Genomic DNA, 23,014 nt, shown 5'->3' on the forward strand with positions numbered 1-23,014 from the left:
GACAGAACACTATATATAGTGAAATTCCAATTTGGGTAGGAGCAGGAACACTATTCAAATGCATGTATTTCCCAAGGGAGAGTGGAGAAGAATATACAGCATTTGTCATTGAGTGGAAGATTTGATAAGACTTTTATAATTTTCACAATGATAATTTATTATTCATGAACTTAAGTAAAATAATTACGGAATAAGTATTTTGCCAACTACTCCTTCAGGAAGCACATTCTCTTGAAATACTTTAAGCTGATTATATGAAATATAAAGTACCTTCACTTCACAGAATTTTTTCCAAAGGGCAGTTATCTCATTTCCCCAAAGAATAAAAGTCAGTTTGCTCTTTTGAAGTACAAATTCTGACTAGACTGGGTTTGTGTAATGTGTTAAGTTTAAAACCAGGCTAGGTTTTCCAGGGTGTATTTATTATTTTTTAAAACCTGAATGATGCTTTAAAATCCCCACATTTTGTTTAACATAGATTTTAAATAAAGGATATTATGCATATAAATGCAGTTCTCTCCTTTGGTACAATATCCTTGTAAATAAAATTTGCAGATCTCTTTTCTTTTCTCCAACTCTGCATCATGATCAAATTTACACTGATCTCCCTATTCATAAAAAGAAAAAAAAGAGAAAGAAAAAAGATAAGAAACAAAGAGAAACAAAGAAACAACAACTGAATTTTCTCCATGGTGTCTCATGGTAAAATTATGATCATTACCTGCAGTCTTTAATAATGAACAAATAATAACTCAAATGAGCCCTTAGAATTCCTGCCCAAGACAGTGGATGTAGCTATGTGCACTGAGACAGCACAGTGAGCCAGACCTCAGAGGATACTGTCTGAATTCAACCAGCACTCACCATTTCCAGTTGAGCTACCATGGGTACTTACTTAAGCTCTTAGTGCCATGAAAAAAATGGAGATAATAACATTAACTACTTTGTAGGTCACTGTAAGATTAAATCATTTAATATTAGTTGTACTTTCAACAGTACTTGCCACATAGCATTATGTGTCTTTTAAATAAAATCTGATTTCAACAAATTATGTTACTGTCCCAGAACATAATTAAATGAGCTTTAATGTACAGTATTTCCATACAAGATACATTTTAAAGACCCAGTTTTATTACAACCACATTGAGAGGAGAAAAAAACTAGCCATCCCCCAAAAGACTTTAATTTTACAGATTATTTTGGAAGTTAAAATGATTTATGATACCCCTATAAATTTACCTTAATACATCTCCCTTCCAGGAAGTATTTACAGATCTGTTTTCCTTTGTGTTCCACTGTGTGCTGATTAATAAATTCCTGAGTCATAACCTTCCATTTTTTCCCTGGTTTACTATACTGCAAGAAAAAAATTTCATTTGAATGCAAAATATGAAATATTAATAGGTTTTAAAATGTATAATTAAGTTGATCTGGAAAAAGTACATATTGACTATAAAAAGTGATCAAGATTAAACATTCTGATGCTATTCATTTATTTGGAGAGAGATATGCATCTGGTAATCTACTTATACTACCAGTGGTTGCAAAAAAGCCTATTTCTTTCTATTTTAATGCAGATACATAATTATTTTAAAATAAAATTATAAAAAAGGTTGAAAATGCACAATAATTCTCAATTTGGGCAAAGGTACAATAAAATATGCACTCATATATTATTGATAGGCATGTTATAAAAGACTTTAAAATATTCATATTGTTTGACACACAATTTTGTATTTTTCCGGATTATTCTGAAAGAATTATCAGGGAGACACACTAAGATTTATTCTTACAATCAATTACTGCAGAAATACTGACACAGTAAAACAAACAGCAAAACTAGAAACACTCTACACACATCTAAAACTAGAAGACTCATCAAAAACATTTTGGTGGTAGAATATTATGCAATCATTAAAAAATCAACAACTTTGAATCATAAAAAATGTTTACAAGTCAGGCATGGTGGCTCACGTCTGTAATCCCAATACTTTGGGATCACTTGAAGCCCGGAATCTGAGATCAGCCTGGCCAACATAGTGAAACCCTGTCTCCACTGAAAATACAAAAAATTAGCTGGGCATGGTGGCACATGCCTCTGTAATCCTGGCAACTCAGGAGACTGAGGCTGCGGTGAGCTGAGATCACACCACTACACTCTAGCCTGGGCGACAGAGTGAGACTGTCTAAAAAAAAAGTTTACAATATTTTATGAAGTAAAAAGTTGATCCCAATCCTACAATAATAGAGGCAAAAAAATGACAAAAAGAATATACCCCCATATTTTACAGTGTACGTCTCTGTATGGCGGGATTAGAGATTTTATGTGCGTATGGTTGTTTTGTACTTTCTTTAGAGGGAAAAAAAAGGGCAAATAAACAGGGAGCATGTATTACCTTTAACTTTTAAATTTTAAAAGTTAAGAAAAGAATTAAGAAAATTTAAGGAAAAGAAATCTCATAGCCCTACTTGTTTTCCTTACTTCTTCTGAGTCCCCTACTCAACTTCTGCTTTAAGTATAAGATTGAGTAACAAGACAGTATGAGGCTTAGCCATGCTAAATGAAATGAGTTATATTCATCAACTCTAAAAAAATCAACATCATTTTTCAAGCACCTGGCATGCATTGTGCCCTATACAACATGGGAGTTCAATGACTATTTACTCTTCTGATTTATTTTCCCTTTTCTCTTAATTTGCTAAAAGATGGAGCATAAAGTTCAATGAAAACAGGAACTTGCCTCACAGCAAATATTGAGGCAATAGATGTCTACATTGAAATCTGATCCTCAGCACTCACAGCTAAAACCACATTTTACTGTAAGAATTCTGAAAAAGGTACAAGAATACCAAGTAAACAGATAATCCTAGATGTTCATTAAAAAATATAATATGCCTAATTTACCCCAGGAAAACACAATGAAATTAGTTATAATATACTCTGATAGAATTATTTAAAGTGTCTCAAATCTATACAAATTTGATTCACAAACATTTTTTATGTTTACAGATTTGTTTAGAATAAGCGGATATAATGACCAGCTCACATAGGCGTTCTGTACAAGGAATCGTGGCTGTTACAAAATAAAATAAAACAGCCAAAGAGAGTGCATTATGCAAAATCAATGAGCCAACCTGACGAATATAATTCTGAAATTAATAAGTAAAAGAGTTAGGTAATCACACACCCCCCCCCGCTGAAAAATGCAAGTTGTACTTGTGTTTTATTAATAACTTAATCTTTCTGTATACATTACTTTCAAATAATGTTTCACTGTTTTAATAGAGAATTGTAGGGGGGGAGGTATTTAATAGAGGATTGCAGGGGGAGAGGTGTTTTGTTTTTTAGTTTAGTTTCATTTAAATGAGTACAAAGTATCACAGTGTCCACAGCTATGGGAAACCTGACTATAATCAAGGTACTATAGAAAATCTAAAGCACTTTTAACAAATAAATTTTTAGGGCAAAATTAGTGCCTAGAAGATAAACCTTTTAAGTTTGAGCCTAAAGAAGACTCACAAATGTTTTCTACCCATAAAATCTCTAGTAATATAGGAGCTAGAAGAACCATGGAAGTAATGTAGTTCATCATCCTCATTGGACAAACATGAAAATGAATGATTAGAGAAGACAGTGCCTTGCCAAAGGTCACATGGTGAGCTGCCAGACTGACAGAACCCAGGAACTGTGACTTGCAACTCTATATTCTTTTCATTACAAGGATGGAGGGAGAAAAAACCAAGCTACCCTTCTGTACTTGCTTGTTTTAAAATTTACTTTAGAAGATATATTGATAGAGGCAAGGGCATAATATATTAATATATGTATCAGGTAGAGGAAACGTAAGGATCTACCAGGAAAAGAGTATTTATTACAAAAACTGTAATAGGTAAACACTAAAATAATTTAAGAGTATTATGGCCAATAAAATGAAGTAGCCTTTAAAATTCAGTGAAAGTTTGCTTCCTTCTGTGACAACTCTTGATTTTTCAAAAAAAATTATGATGAATCTGAAGGTACTCCTGAACTGATTTGGCTTTGGAGACTCTCATAGTCTCTGAAAGGCCTAGGATGGAGATGGATCTATGTTGGCCACTCTGGCCTGCATGTTCACGCTATTCTGGATGGGCCACCTACAGACTATTCCTGAACATCAACTGCTTCCTTGGACTCTGGTGCACTCCTAGTTGCTTCTGGAATCGTAAGAAATGTCTCTCATGATAGCCAATAAACTGACATGATTAATAATGTATTTTTATCTCAATTTTTCTGTTACATGGTTATCTTTTAGGTATAGCCCAGGTCTACAGACATCTAAATGTTGTACTTGAAGGGACCCTTAATACTATGCCTTCATTTTGCAGATTAAGCAAACTGAGGCCCAGAGACAGGTATGACTTGCTGAAAGTCACACTTTCCTGGAAGCTAATTTTTTGAAGGTATAGGATATAAGAACTGGGTATAGGAGCAGGCCTACTTAGAAAGCATTTGTACTAGTCTGGGTTACGAAAATCAGCATATTCTAAAGGTCTACATCTAAGAAGATGACAGGGTAGGTTTTTAGTCACCCCAAAATTCTAAAATAGTAACTATAATAATTCCAAAGCTGTTGTTCCATGGAACAGTGAGTGGCTCAGTGAATGTCAGTAGGTGTGTAGGGAAAAAATAGTTTGTGGTTGAGTCAATGATGGGATAAACAAAGTAAAATAGGCTTCTTTTTGCCTAAGCTGTTTAGAAGCTTTACTACATTAATGTTAACAGAGAATCTCCAAAAGCAGATGGCATATGCTGGGTTTTGCAAATTTATTTGGGCCTAACTTCTTTAAGTCACACCTGTTAACATCTCCTTAAACAGCATACTAAGGAGTGCATATTAAGAAATCTCTGCCCATTATCTTTAAACTGAGAGATCAGAAAACCACGTCTTTTCAAATTATAGTATGCAGCTTAGCTATATACTTAGCTCTCACTCAAAGTTGCAGCTTTATTTTTATTATTATTATTTTTTGAGATGGAATCTCACTCTGTCACCCAGGCTGGAGTATAGTGGAGCCATATCTCGGCTCACTGCAACCTCCGCCTACTGGGTTCAAGCGATTCTTCTGCCTCAGCCTCTGAAGTACCTGGAACTACAGACATGCACCACCATGCCGGGCAAATTTTTGTATTTTTGTAGAGACGTGGTTTCTCCATGTTGGCTAGGCTGGTCTTGAACTCCTGACCTCAAGTGATCTGCCCAACTCGGCCTCCCAAAGTGCTGGGATTACAGGCATTAGCCACTGCATCTGGCCAAAGCTGCAGCATTTAATGACAAACCTTTGCCTCTATAATTCAATCAAATCTTACTGAAACAGCAGTAGAATACAGGAATTGGATCTCTGTAATTTAGGGAGTCGCCACAAGGTTAAAATGTTCGTGTTCGGCGTTCAATTCAATTTAACATAAATTTATTGAATATCTACCACATGTAATATATATAAGTTCGCCTTTCCAACCACTTATATCCCCCTTTCTTCTCTTTAATGCTTTCAACTCTAACAAGCAAGTTAATTTACCACTGCCTCCCTTTTTGTCCCCGCTACTTATTGAGCTATTAACATTTTATTGCCAATTGCATCTGGGGAAGATGACTCTTAGAAAAGAAAAGCACAAAAGAAGACTAATAGAGGATATATTTTTACTTTCAAACTTATCAACTTTATTTTGAGGTTCTTTCAAACACATCAATTTTATTTCAAAGTCACCTAAATTTGTACTTCTATACTAGTATCACAACTAATAAACAACTATTTTTTGGAGGTTACAGATGCCTCATTTTATCTGAGCTGGTAATTTTTCATTTACTAGTAATGAATGATTAAAATCACAATGCTTTGCCACCAAATCAATTAAAAGATGAAAAAGCTTCTCCTTCCTTATATCTAAATTCTCAGTACCTCTTGAAAGTCATCCGATACTGAAAAAACATTAGGCCCTTTATTGGTTCTTCCCCCACGGTCTTTTCGTTTGATTTTCTTCGGCAAGCCACGTCCACGACCAACATTAAAACTTTTAACCCTCTGTTCAATACCTAGAAAAGTTAAAACGTACTTAAATTTAAAAGAAAAACAGCATACCTGTCAATTTATTAGTTTATAAGGAACAGCATATTTTAATAGTCTATAAGATACAGTGCATTCTTTTTTTTCCTTCTAGATTCAATGAAAACAAATTAAATCTTAATACATCTCCTTGGTACTGTTTCTTAAGGGACGTTAGCAACATAGGAAGGCAAGGAACCAGGATCCACATGGCTAAAGAAGCAAAATCAGGTTTTATTCTTTTTAATTTTCCTTATCATAAGATCATTAACAAGACTTTTTATTTTTAAGAGAATCAAATATTATATTCCTATTTAAGGAAGACACTGTAGATATCAGTGGTTAATTAATAGCAAATCAAATTTCCACTGATAATTTTGAGTAGATATATACACAAATATCTCCAGGAAAAATTATACTTTTTTTTTATTTTGAAAAACTTGGCATTTAAAAGTATGTAAAAAGATACCCAAATTACAAAAATCATGTTTTTCTTTTTAGAGACAGGGTCTCACTCTATCACCCAGGCTGGAGTACAGTGATGAGATCATAGCTCGCTGTAACCTCAAACTCCTGGCTGGGCTGAAGCAATCCTCCCTCCTCAGCTTCCTGAGTAGCTGGGACTTTAGATGTGAACAACTTGGCCTGGCCAATACTCAGTTCTTTAAGAGGACAAACAAGTAGCGGCTTGAAAAGAAAAGCCCCAGGTGGGAAAGGATGAGCAAGACTTCTCTACATTACCCTTATTCTCCAAGTGGGATGATCCCTGATACCACAACATCTAGACTACAGGAGCAAACTTGCTCAGTGCAACAACATATGTGTAGAAAAATTCCTTTCCCTTTACTTCAGCTAAAGCCTACGTTAATATTTTTCAGACATTTTGCTAGAAAATCAAGAAAAAAATAAAGTCATAGAAATAACCAAATTTACTCATAACTGATTCCTGTATGCAACGATAATTAAAAGGTAGTTTCATAGAGTGTGGCTCCTCACTACTTCATTTCAGTCTCATATTGCTCCACTTTTCCTGAAGCAGACATACTGACTAGCCAATAGTTAAGGCTGATTTGAGCCTTACATGACCCATAGTTTCTTCACTTATTGTCAACAGCTAGCAACTTGTCCTGGTCTCTCCAAGGACCATTTAACTCAATACTGCAGACAAACAGGTAATCAGTGTAAAAATGTCTTTAGATTATGTTTCTATCTCCAACTTCAAAGGATGTTAATAGTCCATGCACATGTGCTTAGCAAAAATGACTGTTGTATTTTAAAGCCTAATAAAAGAATAGCTTCCCAGAATTCTCTTCTTACTGCTCTAAATTTAAAGCAATACATACAGTGGCCAAGACAACTGTATACTGATGTCATACAGAAGCAAGGGGAAAAACATAAACAAGTTGTATTAAATTTTTATGTATTTTTAAATTATTAGAATGTCTTTCCAACTAAAATATTCATATATCATACAGATTGAAATATTTGTAGATTTTGTTCTCAAGGTCTACAAAATAAAAGAAAATGAATTTAGGTTCTACAAGAATAAGCTAATCTTGAGAGGGGATAAGAAGTTTCTAAGTATTTACTCCATAGCTTCCTGTTTTAATAAGGTTCTCATATTCTAAGACAGGCTGTAATTTCAAACTTACCTTGCTGAACTCCTTTCATTCTCTGTTTTTTCCCTGATTCTTTAGAAAATGATGACCCTAAAGCAGTATTTGAGGCTTCTTTAGCTTGTCTGTACTGTTTCAGCTGACTGGCAAAATCTTCCTCTGTTTCCTGACCGTAGTTACCAAAGTTGTCATCACTGTAGTTACCGAAGTTGTCATCACTGTAGGTAGTACTGTACTCATCATATTCTTTACTTTTAAATTTTTTGTTATGTTGACCCTTCTTTGATGTCATGTAGCTTCCTGATATATGTCCACGCTAAGTGAAAATGGACAATCATTATCAGGATTTTTCAATTATATATAGCAATTAACAGTAGCACAGGACATCCTTTTCTCCTTCAACAAGTTTGGAGAAAGAAGGAGAAAAGATAGTTATTAGTTCTGACTTGATTAGTACTTACCTATGTTACTACTTAATACTAAGTTCAAAAGCCTAAATGTTACCCTGAAATAATTAAATCTTGTAATCTTTATGCTTTAGCCTTTGTTTTCTATGTTCTGTATCTCAATATCTTACACACAGAAAAAAGTAAAAAATATATACCATCATACATAAATTCTTCCTCCAGAAAATGAAAGGCCTTTTGAAAATAAAGAAAAGATAGAAATAGCTTGGAGTCAGGGAGTGTGGAAAAACATGTGATTTCTCCTAACCCTGGAAAATTCTCAAATAACATTATATTTAATAAAAAACTGAACATGTGGAAAATTTTGTAAAAAGAAACTGTGTATATCGCTTTCCCTAATAGTGAAAGACATCTAGTGAATAAATTGCTCATTAGAAACTGTTTATTACAATAAACATTTTTAATTTTATTGCTTCCTTATTAAAGCATATGAAAGCAAAGAATACACTTTAGTATTAGAAGTTTATTTAATGACAGTATTCAGATTTGTCTGTATTCACTGAAGTATTTTCATTAGTTCTACAGTATCCTCTGAAATTTTTTATAATAAAGGATGAAAATTTGCACATAATTACAACTTAAGGATCTAGAAAAATCCAAACCATAATTCATCTTTAGCTTAGTGCATTGTTTTTTTAAGAGGGAGTCTCGCTCTGTTGCCCAGGCTGGAGTGCAATGGCACAATCTTAGCTTACCACAACCTCTGTTTCCCAGATTCAAACGATTCTCCTGCCTCAGCCTCCTGAGTAACTTGGACTAGAGGCACGCGCCACCACGCCCAGCTAATTTTTGTATTTTTAGTAGAGATGGGTTTCACTATGTTGGCCAGGCTGGTCTGGAACTCCTGACCTCGTGATCTGACCACCTCAGTCTCCCAAAGTGCTGGGATTACAGGAATGAGCCATAGCACCTGGCCAGCTTAGTGCCTTTTAAATGTGATATGAAAATGCTGTTCTGGCCAGGCACGGTGGCTCACGCCTGTAATCCCACCACTTTGGGAGGCCAAGGAAGGTGGATTACTTGAGGTCAGGAGTTTGAGAAGAGCCTGGCCAACACCCTGTCTCTACCAAAAAATACAAAAACTAGTTGAATGTGGTAGTGTGCGCCTGAGTCCCAGCTACTCAGCAGGCTGAGGGAGGAAAACTGCTTGAATTTAGGAGGCAAAAGGAGGTTGCAGTGAGCCAAAATTGCACCACTGCACTCTAGCCTGGATGACAGACTGAGACTCTGTCTCAAAATATATAAATAAAATACTACTCAGGCAAAATACCACTATGAGACTATGTATTTAATTAAATGCAGCAAAGTATTAGATCTTTCTAATTATAAAATTGAGAAAAAGTACATAACTAATCAAGAAAACCAATTTATTTATCAATTTTAAATTTTAAAAACACTGTATTATATTTTTTATTTGTTTTAAGTACTACCTTTTAAAAGTTTATAAACTCCGTCCTTAGTCTAGCACTTCAGAAGTTCAGAAGTGAATTTACAATTCTAGCCAAAACACAGTGTTTCTGACATTTTTTTAAAGCCACTATGAAAACTAAAGCAAAAAATAATTGCGTAGATTAGTTGAAGATTAACTAAATGATGCTTACATTTTCTTTTATTAAAACTGTGGTTATATTGATACTTGATACATTTCAATGCTTTATGATTGAAGACTACTCTGTTAATAGATGAGTATAAATTTTTCTCTGGAGATTAGATGCTTCTTATAGAAGTTTTAAATGCTGGCTGGGCACAGTGGCTCACGCCTGTAATCCCAGCACTTTGGGAGATCACCTGAGGTCAGGAGATCCAGACCAGGCTGACCAACATGGAGAAACCCCATCTCTACTAAAACTACAAAAAAATTAGCCAGGTGTAGTGATGCATGTGTGTAATCCCAGCTACTCAGGAGGCTGAGGCAGGAGAATCGCTTGAACCTCGGAGGTGGAGGTTGTGGTGAGCCGAGATTGGGCCATTGCACTCCAGCATGGGCAACAAGAGCAAAACTCCAGCTCAAAGAAAAAAAAAAAAGGAAGTTTTAAATTCTTACTATTAATTCAGTTCTCTGATTTGCATGGGTTTATAAAAATAATCTGTGTTCCTACTTTTTTAAGTAGAATTATACCTAAACTTTCATTTACCTCCTCCCTAGTTTCCCAACTGTAAATATTCTTAATATCCTCCTAAGGATGCACATTCTAGCCCAGGGCTGCTTCTGTGGTTAAAGACTTCTAATGTGGACTGCTAAGGTCTTTCACATTTGAGTCAGAGTGCCACCCATGTGGTACGAGTTTTCCAGGAAGCATGAAATGAATAAAGGGTTACAGAGCAGCCCCACTTTTCTAGAATATCTCCTTATGGTTCACATACTCATCACTGGGATGAACAAAATGCACTCAGGCGCAAGAGTCTAGCAAGCATTTTTTCAAGCCCAACCAAGAGAAGATACATGAAAAAGAGAATAAATTTCACCAAAATAGATAGCTTTTCTTTTTTTGAGAATAGATAGCTTTTCTAATCACTTTACCAACTGATTATTAGGCTACACAAACTGCTAGAATGTGACAGATCTAGTTTCTGTAAAACAAAAATGGGCCTCCAGCAATCACTGAAAACAAATAAAGAAATAGGAGGCCCTGAAAAAAGATGAGGAAAAAGGTAGCTACATATTAAGCCCTCTAATTTAACTGCTAGATGTTAACAGTGTATTCTATTTTTGCCCTGCAACTGTAGAAGTTATATAGCAGATACCTGTTATCTAAGAAAATGAGACTTTTAGATGTTGTTAGGTTATAATCTAATTCTCAGTGAGTCAACTCTAAAATATATATATGGAAGAAATGGTATTGAACTTTCTCTTCTTATAATAGCAGACTGGGTAATTCAGACTAATTGTCCCGCTTAAAAAAGTAGAAAAGATAGACAAAATATTTTCTTAAATCTGTTTGTAGACATCAGACAGCTAACAAATTAGTGAAGGATTACTAGACCAATACCCATGGAGTAGACGAAAATCCTAAGAAGTGCGCAACATTTGGAGCTGCATTTGCTCCAAGAGTATAACCCCATCAGGAACAATCAGCCGAAAGATCCAACAGCACTTTTGACTGTCTCTGTTGTCTATGTAAACAAAAGGTGGGGTTCAGAGTCTGGAAAAGGTGGAAGCTTAGTAATCCCCATCCTCAATTATAAGGGGATCTCAAAATGTGAATCAGAGACTGCAGCCCAGGCTTCAGGAATCTGGGTAGCCCAGAAGTCTCAAATCCTGAAATTAGAATAAAGTTTGTAAGGGTAACCAGAAATCTGGCAGAAGTAAAAACCTTTTTTGAGTGAAAAAAACATCATCCGAGGCCTAAAAATATTTCTACAAAATGCACTATATTTTGCAAATACAATGCTCAGCACAGAATAGAAAAAACTGAAAACAAAAATAGGCCTAAGAAGAGATTAGATCACACGAAAGAGAACCAGCAAAAAATAACAGGCAATAGAAATACAGACTTCAAAAGCCCACGCATGGTGGTTCAAGCCTATAATCTCAGCACTTTGGGAGGCTGAGGTAGGTGGATCACCTGAGGTCAGGAGTTCAAGACCAGCCTGGCCAACATGGTGAAACCCCCTGTCTCTATTAAAAATACAAAAATTAGGCAGGCATGGTGGCACATGCCTATAGTCCCAGCTACTCCGGAGGCTGAGGCAAGAGAATCGCTTGAACTCCGGAAGCAGAGGTTGCAGCGAGCCAAGATCACGCCACTGCACTCCAGCCTGTACTTAATACCACTGAATTGTACAGTTAAAAGTGGTATTAAGTATTAAGTATTTTTTTGTTTTCGTTTGTTTTTTCCTTTCTTTCTTTCCCAACATAAGCTGTTTCAAATGTACTATTGTTTATACATACAAATTGATTTTGTCTCCCACAGTGGCTACAGACTTATTACAATAATGCTGCCACTATTTTAAATATTTGGAACTTCCTCTTTGGGGTTACTTTCAGTGACAACTTATGAATCCAGAACCTTGACATTTTCAAATGTCTCCTTACATGAAATAATAATGCTTATCCTGAGCATCTTTTCATTCATTGTAAGTCTTTTTGACTTTTGAGTATTTTTAAAGAATAAATCTAACTGCAAATGACGAAATGCAGGTACCATATCAGTGTTGCTGAATTAAAAGTTTTGTCATTTGTGGTAAAAATACTTTTAATGAATAGTTATAAAAATGTTCTGAGAAACAGCAACAAGCACTGACTCTAAAATCACTAGCTATATTGACTATATAAACATTCTGATATTTACCTAACTAGTTAAAATTATTAACTAGTGTAGAATTCTTTTCAAATTTTAAGAGAAGATATTTTAATAAAACCTCATTTATTTAATCGCCACTTAGCAATCTCAACTATAAAGGCGGCAACAGTGAGTCAGACAATAGAAATAACTCTAACAAAAATAGTATTTTGGTTTCTAAATTCACAAGAGATTAGCAACGCCAAGTTAGGAGAAAGAATAGCGCTCTTGCAGACCAGAACAGTGACAAACTGGCAAAAATGAGAACTCAAACTCTGGGTCTTTTCAGATAAGTGCACACTGATCTGAATACTTCCTAGTGCCTCTGAGAACATTATTACTTGCCTAGAACAAAATACTGTGTATCTGGAGATAGGGCCTTTAAAGAGGTGATTAAATTAAAATGAGGCTGTTAAAGTAGTCTCTAATTCAGTTTGACTGGTGTCCTTACAATAAAAGTAAATTTGGAAACAGAGAGACACCAGGGGTGCCTGTGCGCAGAGGGATGACCATGTAAGGACAAAGCAGTGAGAAGGAGGCCATCGACAAATCAAGGAGAGAAGCCTAGCACAGATCCTTCCCTTATGGTCCTCAAAAGGAACAAACGCTGCTGGCACCTTGATCTTGGGCTTCTAGACTTCAGACTGTGAGAAAATACATTTCTATTGCTTAAGCCACCCAGTCTATGGAATTTTGTTATGTTAGCTCTAGAAAATGAATACATTATGTATTCTTTATATGCAAAGGTTTCAAATTTATAGCATATGTCTGAAAAAATGCCAGAAAGAATAAAATTGAAAGTTTATTTTTTCGCTTAAAAGGGCAATACTCAAAACCACAATAAAGTGTCACTTCATACCTATTTGCTGTTTCCAAAAGAAAAAAAAAACCGTGTTGGCAAGGATGTAGACAAATTGAAACCCTCAGGCATTACTAGTGTGAATGTAAAATAGTGCAGCCACTATGGAAAACAGTTACGTGGTTCCTCAGTTTCATGGTTCGTTGGACATAGAATCACCATATGATCTAGCAATTCTACTTCTAAATATATACCCCAATAAACCGAAAGAAGTCTTGAAAAGATATTTGTATACCCATGTTCATAAGCAGCATGATTCACAATAGCAAAAGGCAGAAGCTTTTTTTGATGGACATCCACATGTCCATCAATATATGAATGGATAAACAAAATGTGATGTATACATATAATGGAATATTATTCAGCCTTTAAAAGGAATGAAATTCTGACACATGCTACAACTTGGATGAACTTTAAAAATATTATGCTAAGTGAAATAAGCCAGATACAAAAGGACCGATACTATATGATTCCACTTACGTGAAATACCTAGAATAGGCAAATCCACAGAAACAGAAAATAGAATAGTGATTTCCAGGGGCTGGGGGCAGGGGAAAATAAGGTATTATTGCTTAATGGGTGCTGAGTTTCTGTTTGGAATGATCAAGAATTTCTAGAAATGGATAAGTGGTGATGATTGAACAACACTGTGAATATACTTAATACCACTGAATTGTACAGTTAAAAGAGTTTAAATGGTACATTTTATGCTATCTATGTTTTATCACAAAACAACAAAATGTCAATACCTGAGTAAATGGAATGTCATAATCCCTGTAGAAACCAGTTCTTTTTTTATGGAAACTTTCTGCATGTTCAACATCTGAATCAAGGCTGTAGTCCGAACTATCATCACTAGATGGGGAATTATGCTGAAGAGAGGGAAAAGACAGACATGTTACATTTGCAAAAGGAAGTAATTAGATAAGCTTGTTTCAGCCAGAGGTACCAACCAGTAGATTATATTATTCCAGAAGACTCTGAAGTACTACTGAAAAATTCTTGTTCAAAACTCCACCACCATTCTAACTTTGCTAAGGTTTTCTGAGAAGAAAGTACATCTTCCTCTCTGCTCAGAGACTATAACATTTTCCTTATCATCCTTTTGACCTAAAGAGAAATACTCTGCCCGTGTGCTCTAAAATGAACTACTTTTAAGCTAACCCTAAATAAAGTAAAATTGGCTCCTGGATCACCAAAAAGAGTCCTAGAGTATGAGCAGAGTATGTATTAATTTGTTTTTACCTAAAATGGCTTTGGAGTTCTTATTCTATTGCATGAGTACTCAAAAACTAAAAGATACCAAAACATTACTAATTAGAAAAATGAAATAAATCTGGTCCACAAAGTTGAACAAAAGTGAAAAGAAAAGCATAAGTAATTGATAATGACTAACAAATATCAAGAGTAAGCTTTTTCAAGTATTAATATAATTTCCAAAAAAATGACCAAATCTCCTCCATCTAGTCAAAATGATTACTTTCCCAACTTGAGCATTCTCTTTAAAGAGTTCTTAAATTTCTTGGCAGTGAAGACACTGGCTCTGTGTACTGTCATCCTTGCATTCCCAGCATCTAGATTTAGTACAAACTCAGTACGAATTTGCTGAAATGATTGAACTCTGATGCTCTTATAAGAGAAGGATTTGTTTTTCTCTACCCCATTCTTAAATGTTCTTTTAGGAAAGACAAACTGCTTTCCTCTATCTTGTTCCTAAATGATCTGGAGTTTGGTTTTTATGGTTTTCTTGCTTTTGCCTTTGTTGATTTGATAGGTGATATGAAGAAATCTTTTTATAATTATGCTGTCAAATGCTTCAACTTTAATATCTAATCATTCTTGGCTAGGGTTTAAAATAAATAATGTCTATTTAAAAGCCCAGTTTGCTCGGTCACCATTAGAAGTCAGCTCCAGGTCTAAGGAAAACCTTTTACTGAAAAAATACTAATAGAATTATACTCTGAAAAGATTTGGTCCTTATGTTTCTTGGTAGGATACACTAAACTCCAAAAAGTCTCAGATTTTTTGACTCTCTGGAATTAATTTTGTTAGGTAGTACTTTTCTAGAAAATTTTCCATTTCATCTTGGTTTTTATATTTATTTTCATAAAATTATATACATGAATTTCCTATTATTTTAATTTCTTCTTTTTAATAGTTATTTCACCCTCAGCATATACATTTTTTCCTTTCCTTTTTATTATTAATTGGTTTGGTCAATGATATATATGTTGTTAATCTTTTTTAAAAAACTACTGGTTTTCAGGCTGGGCGCGGTGGCTCAAGCCTGTAATCCCAGCACTTTGGGAGGCCGAGGCGGGTGGATCACGAGGTCAAGAGATCGAGACCATCCTGGTCAACACGGTGAAACCCCGTCTCTACTAAAAATACAAAACGTTAGCCGGGCATGGTGGCGTGTGCCTGTAATCCCAGCTACTCAGGAAGCTGAGATGGGAGAATCACCTGAACCCAGGAGGCGGAGGTTGCGGTGAGCCGAGATCGCACCATTGCACTCCAGCCTGGGTAACAAGAGCGAAACTCTTTCCCAGGCTGGAGAAAAAAAAAAAAAACTACTGGTTTTCATTCTAATTTATATAACTTCTGCTCATAAATTTACTAAGTACTTCCTTTTTGTTTGCTTTGTTTCGTTATTATTCTATGCTGTTTGATCATAGCTTAAATTCTCTTCTTAACTTTTTGTCATTTTAAAATATTAGGTTAGGCCAGGCATGGTGGCTCACGCCTGTAACCCAAGCACTTTGGAGGCCAAGGTGGGCGGATCACCTGGGGTCGGGAGTTCAAGACCAGCCTGACCAACATGGTGAAACCCCATCTTAAAAAAATAAATAAATAAAAATAAAATATTAGGTTAAATTTTTCATATGCTTTGTGAGTATTCTTTCTTTTCCAGAAGACTTATTCTCTTCATTATCCTCTTTTACTTTAAAATAATAACCATAGAATGTGACCACAGTCCTATCTTGCTGCTCATGTGAAAAAAATAGATGGAATGGCCAAGAAAGCTTTCCTGGCTTCATGGCTCTAGGGTTATCTCTTCTGATGTTAGCATGAAGCATTCAAAAATACGGCTATTTTCTGAGCTATGTCTCTTCTGCTTCTTTCCCCCATTCGTTATCTAACAATTTCTTTCCTTGGCCCTATATACCTGTCTCTCAGTGTAGATTCTACCTCCAGCAGTTACCTCCTCAGTTTGGGACTGTGTCATAGAAAGGGATCTAGTTGATTCTTATTAGGGGTTCGTTCAACAGGTCCAGACCTTTTCAGCACCATTCAGTTTCTGTGGTCACCTTACATTCATGCATAAACTTGTGGGTCAAGATGGCCAGGAGGAGACCTGTGTTAATTAAATGTAAATAGCTATAAGCTTGCTTGGCTCAGAGAACAGTTAAGTTTATACACTGAACTAAACTATATTATTGGTGCAGTTAATTAGAAATCAAGAGGCAACAGGAGGCCTAAGGTAAAGACCATCTGAGAGCACAGTAACACCGGGGAACACCTCGAGGTGGCTGCAGAGCAGGGAATACTGCTCTGGTCCCACAAAAGTCTTCTTAACATGGAGACTATATAAGGGCCCCCTAAAGAAGGCTTATGCAAAGATCTCTGAGGAGGGAGGCGACCTCTGCTCATAAGATTCGGGAGGGTCTTTGCAGATGGGAACTGGCAAAGGAGAAAAGCCTTGCAGGGCAGAGATCACTGAACACCTCAGGCTCTGCCTAGGTTCTCGGAATATGGAGTAATTTTAATTGCTTTATGTCCTCAATGCTCAGGAGATAAAAGCCCCTTGATGCACTGGGAGAGTGGTCAGACCCTGTGGCTCCTAATCCGCTATACTTCTGATGAAGCTGCACTCTGATAGCAATCGGTGATAAACTCAGAGTACTAGTTTAGCATGTCTTAGAAGGATCTCAGGTGCTCTCCCCACCCTGGCTATCTTACCTACTCCTTCACCCTCCCCTTCCACTCCCATAAGATCAATGAGATTGTGCACATAATAAAGTGTTTGGAGCCCAGAGCTCAGGACCAGTGCGGTTCCCACACTTGCGTTGGTCCCCTGGACCCATGCTGTAAATTCTACTCTTGTGTCTCTGTCTTTATTTCCTTCTCAATCCCTCGTCACTGCTGGGACTAAGGGCACCCACGTACGGCGTTGGGCTGGTTCCCAACATAAACTGGTGGTAGTACAGCCCCCTCCCAGTTTCTATTGCTGTTCTCAGATAGGCTCATGAGGTTTCTATGCGAGACATGCACCATTTGAGATGAATATCTGTTGACAACTTCGTTTCTGGAAGTCCCTTTATTTTCCCTCTGCTTCATTTGCACCAATGCTGTTACTACACTGGTCTTGTTGCTATCTATGGTTTGGCCCTAATCATTTGTATTTTTTAGGTTTATCAGAGTTAACTTTTTTCTTCCTTTTTTTGTAGATGTTGTCAATAGGTTTTGGTTGTGTTATCCTAATTGATGCGTTTTTAATGGAGGAAATCCAGGGAGTTTCAAAACCTGCCCCTCCATTGCTGCCAACTTTTCTGTGATTGCTCAGTCAGCATAGGTTCCCCTTCTTCCCTATCCCAAATCCTCATAATTCTCCATCCAGTACTCTGTTTTTTTTTTTTTTGACAGCATTTGTTTTTCATTTGTGTGTTGCCTCTCTCCTTCCCATTGCAATGTAATCTCTTTAAGACCCAACTGTTTCACTCACTACTATAACCCTTAGCATACAGTATAAAGGTTTCCATAGTAAGCACTTAATAATACATACAAATGAATAAGTAAATAAATAAACAGATGGACAAGGCCAATGCTGCTAATCTGTATCTGTAGAGAATGAAACTCTCTTTCCTTAACCTCCCAATATCCATGTATACAATCTTCCATCAATTAAAATACTGTTTATTTTAATCTGCATTAAGATTTAACCTGAAGCCCGACATGGTGGCTCACACCTGTAAACCTCGCAATTTGGGAGGCCATGTTCAGCAGATCACTTGAGCCCAGGAGTTTGAGACCAGCCTGGGCAACATGGCAAAACCCCGTCTCTACTAAAAATATAAAAATTAGCTAGGTGTGGTTGCATGTACCCACAGTTCCAGCTACTCAGGAGGCTGAGCAGGGGATCACCTGAGCCTGGGAGGTCAAGGCTGCAGTGAGCCAAAACTGTGCCACTGCACTCAAGCCTGGGCAATAGACTCTGTCTCAAAAAAAAAAAAAAAAAAAAAAGATTTAACGTAATTACTTTTTAAATCTTTAAGATAATTCATATGATCTTTGTTTAAAAAGTTTAATCACATAAATAAAAACAAATAATCCATATGTTTTATAATAAAATAATGACTTCTACTTTGTAATTTTTAGTATTTTATATTTCATAAAAATTTATCAAAAGAATAAAAAGATTCTAACCTTATGTTTCTCACGTTTTCTCCTTTTGGATTTTTTCTTTTCCCTTTCCTTCTTGTGCTTTTTTCTTGATTTTCTGTAGGCTTTCTCACTTTTCTGCTTTTCATTCTCTTTTGCTTCTTTTTCTTGTATATCTTCAAATCCTGCATCATCTATTTCACCATCTTCTAATTCGCCATCTTCTCTATAGAAGAAAAGGAAAACTTTAATTTTCAAATATTAATTCTAAAACAAATCTGATAGATTTTCAAAAGAAAAAAGGCATATGCCAAGAATGTATGTTATATTCATTTAGACAGGGATTGAAAAAATTTCTGTAAAGGCACAGATAGTAAATATTTTACATTTTCAGGCCACATATGGTTTCTGTTGCGAATTCTTTTTCATTTAACACTTCTTTAAAAATGTAAGAACCATTCTCAGCAGCCAAAGTTTGCAAACCTCTAATTTAGATTAAAATCACTGATTCTCACAAGATGAATGCATGAATAAATACAGTGCTATCCCAAAGTACTGCAATAGTTACCATCTACTAAACTTCCTTCAAAAAAAGGAATTAAACTAAAATGCTGTAAGAAATACTCTACTTATGGGAAGGTATTTTTAACTTAGTGGCCCATAGATAGCTAAATAGTTTTAAAATAAAAGCAATCTAAGAACCAAAAATGGGCTGCTGTTGGGGAAAGAGGATCTAGGATTCAGTTGGTGCAGCTTATGGCTTATCCCTATGCATACAGTTCTTATTCTTTCTTATATTTTTATTTCTAAAAAATAATTATTTAAATAGATAAGATAGGCATGTGGCTTAAAAGGAAACCTCAAAAGGCACAAAGGGATTTGTCTCATTTTAAGTTAAAAAATACTGTATCAGTATCAAATAAACATTTCCTCATTTGAATATTATTAACTTCTTTTTTATTGTATGTTCCCTTTCCTGTGCTTATGTATTTTCAGAAATTTTAGTTGCTGTGCATACCACAAGCTGTATTTTGTACTTAAATATGATACATTTCATGGCTGTATATTTATTTGGTCAAGTTATTTTATATCATAAATAATTCACGTAGAACTGGGCATTTGATTTCTTGCCAATAACGCAGCAATACACATTTTTTAGCGTGAAGTTATTCTTTGGTTGAATTTTATTCTTGATATGGGGCTTATTTAGGAGTGAGATTTCTGGTCTACAGAAATGACCCTGCTCATGAATTTTAACATGTATTACCATGATGCTTTGCACAAGGGCTCTACCAATTTAGATCATCTTTAGCAGGGAATGAGTGGATTAGTTTTACTACAACTTCACTAATATTGGTGGTGGAATTTCAGTTGCTTTTTTTTGCTGGCTTAATAGGTCTAAAATTTTACTTTCTTTGATGACTAGTGAAGTTGAATTTTTCCCTGCCTGTTATATTGGTTGTGTACTTTGCCTGTTTGTGTCACTGTCCTTCTTTTGGATTGAGGTCATACTATTTTTTTTAAACTTATCTGTATAAAACATTTTATTCAAAACTAATTATTGTTGGTCATATTTAATACAAATTTTTTTCCTAATCTTAAAAAAAAACTTTTTTAAATAAAATAAAAGCAATCTATATTAATTTTTTTTTTTTGAGACAGGGTCTCACTCTGTTGTCCAGCCTGGAGTGCAGTGGCACAATCTTGTTTCACTGCAACCTCCACCTCCCAGGTTCAAGTGATTCTTGTGCCTCAGCCTCCCCAGTAGCTGGGATTACAGGTGCACGCCACCACGCCTGGCTAATTTTTGTATTTTTGTAGAGACAAGGGTTTCACCATGTTGGCTAGGCTGGTCTCGAACTCCTGACCTCAGGTGATCTGCCTGCCTTGGCCTCCTAAAATGCTGGGATTACAGGCATGAGCCACCATGCCCAGACAGTCTGTATTTAATTTTTACCAACAAAGAAAACAGTAAGCAAACAAATTTTCACACATAGTAACAAAATGCAAGCCACAAAACAATTCCTCAACTTGAATCTGTAAAAAAGATTCATAGTAAAACTATAAATCTAATTCCTTTCCAAATACTAGTATCTTTGCTATTATCAAGGCTAAATCCTAGAAACAAACTGACTTTTATGACATTTTTATAGATAGAAACCAAAATATTCATTAATAGTATTTTAAAATGTAAATAAACCAACCAATACACATGGAAAGATGAATACATAAAGCAATTTTACGTTTAATCATAATTCCAAATAGTTATAGTTTGAAAAAAATGAAACTACTGCAAATAGTACATGCAAAAAGGTGAATGTCTATGTATAAATGGCAGCAAATGAAAAACACCTAAACTATGATGTGTGCATTTTAAAGGTAATTTAGAATTACCAGGTACGTGTAATTTCTAAAATACAAAACTAATCATGTCACTCTCCTGCCATAAATCTTCAATGATATGATATAATATCTCAAATGTGCTTCAAAAGAATCCTCTAGGGATAATGGGTGTGGTCTTAATAAGATTGGCTATGAGTTGGTAACTGCTGACACTGTGGGATGTGTATACAAGGATTCACTCTATTATTTACACATTTGAGGTATTCTATAATAAAAAGATAATCTTCAGTGGTTCCCTTTGCTTACCCAGCTCAATTTCTCAAGTCTACAAGCCTTAAAAAGTGCCTAAAATCTCTCAATGCCTAGCTCACCTCACCAGCCTCACCATATCTCCTTCACCTGCCTAATTCCAAATCATTATTTAGGATGCAGTTTAGATGTCATTTCTTACAAGATGTCTCCCGTTACTACCCAGGTGTAGGTGAGATGCTTCATTCCAAGTACTCCTCTAATAGCTCTCATTTCTCTTATCATTGCACTCTGTACATTATTTCAAATGACTTGTTTGCTCATTGGTGAATGTAGGGTGTATGACTGTCTTTTAGGGATATCTCTAGCACCTAGCACGGCACCTTGCTATTTACTGACTGACTGTATAATAGCCATAACTCTTGAACAGGCATATGATACCATTCTAAAGTGGCTGTAAAGTCACTAGAATTTTCCCCAGCTTCTATTATAAATCAAAGAGGTATATGGTCACTCAGACTTGAAAATTGTTTGTGAGGCAGTCCTCGCATTCTAGCTATTTCAATTAAAATGTTTTGAACTTTTATAAACTATAAAACCTTACAGTCCAAGAAAATGAGTGCACATATTCACCAAAAGACAAGAATGTTTTAGCAGCTCTAGTCATAATAGTAAAAAATTATAAACAACAAATCTCTATCAACAGGCATATTGATATATAATGCTCTATTTATATCACAGAATACGACAAAGAAAAAATTAACAACTGCTACAAAAAACAATATAGAGGAATCTTATAGATATATGAGGAGTGAAAGAAACCAGATACAAGACACCATTGTGTGACTTAATTTACATGCACTTCAAAAACAAACAGACAAACCAATATATGACAGAAGTCAGAATAGTGATTACCTCTTGCAGGAGTGCAAGTGACAAAAATTGGGGTACTAAGGAAACTTCTGAGGTATTTAAATATTCTATATATTGATTTGTGTGGTGATTACTATATACACATTACATATATTTGTAAAAAGTCATCACGTTATACATTTAAGTATTGTGTACTTTGCTGTCTACATTTTTACCACAATAAAATTTAAAACACAAATGACAAAAAAAGTCTATGAGTTTCTATCCTTTCTTTTACTATCTCTCTCCTTAAACTTGAGCTCCTTAAAGCATAAAAAAAAATACATCTGGAAATAACTGCTTCATATTTAGCATTTTAACTAGAGCTATTTAAAAACAAAGTATACATGCTAAAAATGCCCATAAATTCATGTCCTACTTTACATACATTATTTAAGTGTGATATATGGGCCATTTATATTTGTTATGAGACATAAAACATTGCAAGCTTTAAAAATGTTTTTTTATTTCTTTTACCTTAGCCTACTTATCATTTCAGCATTCATATAATAGATTTAAACATGTACATTTTTGTATGGCTACAAAAAATGCGAGAGAAAGAGAGGAAATAAAGAATACTGATTCACACTACAAACTGCTTCCAAACCCTTTAAAAAGTCAGCTTTGGCCACATGGAAAGCATATGTGGTATAACTGAAAGAGAGGAGATTTCACGGGAGGAAAGCTGGATTCCAATTCCAGCTCTATCACCGAAATAAAATAAAGCTTTCTTAATTGAGCACGTAGTAAAGTATCAGATACTAACCTTGTGATACTGAGAAATTCCAAGAATAGAAGAGGTAACAGAAGTAATTAAGAGTGCTT

General features: G+C 35.3%; 1 protein-coding gene across 1 annotated transcript in view; it reads right to left on the reverse strand.

Moving 5' to 3' along the window:
- Positions 1-23,014, reverse strand: part of ZC3H6 (zinc finger CCCH-type containing 6) — a 62,511-nt gene that overhangs the window by 18,386 nt on the left and 21,111 nt on the right. Inside the window, exons 2-7 of the mRNA XM_032243678.1 lie at positions 18,731-18,911; positions 14,056-14,178; positions 7,734-8,013; positions 5,938-6,071; positions 1,240-1,356; positions 497-608 (exon numbers count right to left, since the gene is read on the reverse strand). Coding sequence (XP_032099569.1) covers positions 497-608; positions 1,240-1,356; positions 5,938-6,071; positions 7,734-8,013; positions 14,056-14,178; positions 18,731-18,911 — 947 coding nt within the window. The remainder of the gene's footprint in view (positions 1-496; positions 609-1,239; positions 1,357-5,937; positions 6,072-7,733; positions 8,014-14,055; positions 14,179-18,730; positions 18,912-23,014) is intronic.

The sequence above is a fragment of the Sapajus apella genome, unplaced genomic scaffold, assembly GCF_009761245.1.
Source record: "Sapajus apella isolate SASKATOON/1434 unplaced genomic scaffold, GSC_monkey_1.0 scaffold52, whole genome shotgun sequence".
In the NCBI taxonomy this organism is placed as follows: Eukaryota; Metazoa; Chordata; class Mammalia; order Primates; family Cebidae; genus Sapajus; species Sapajus apella.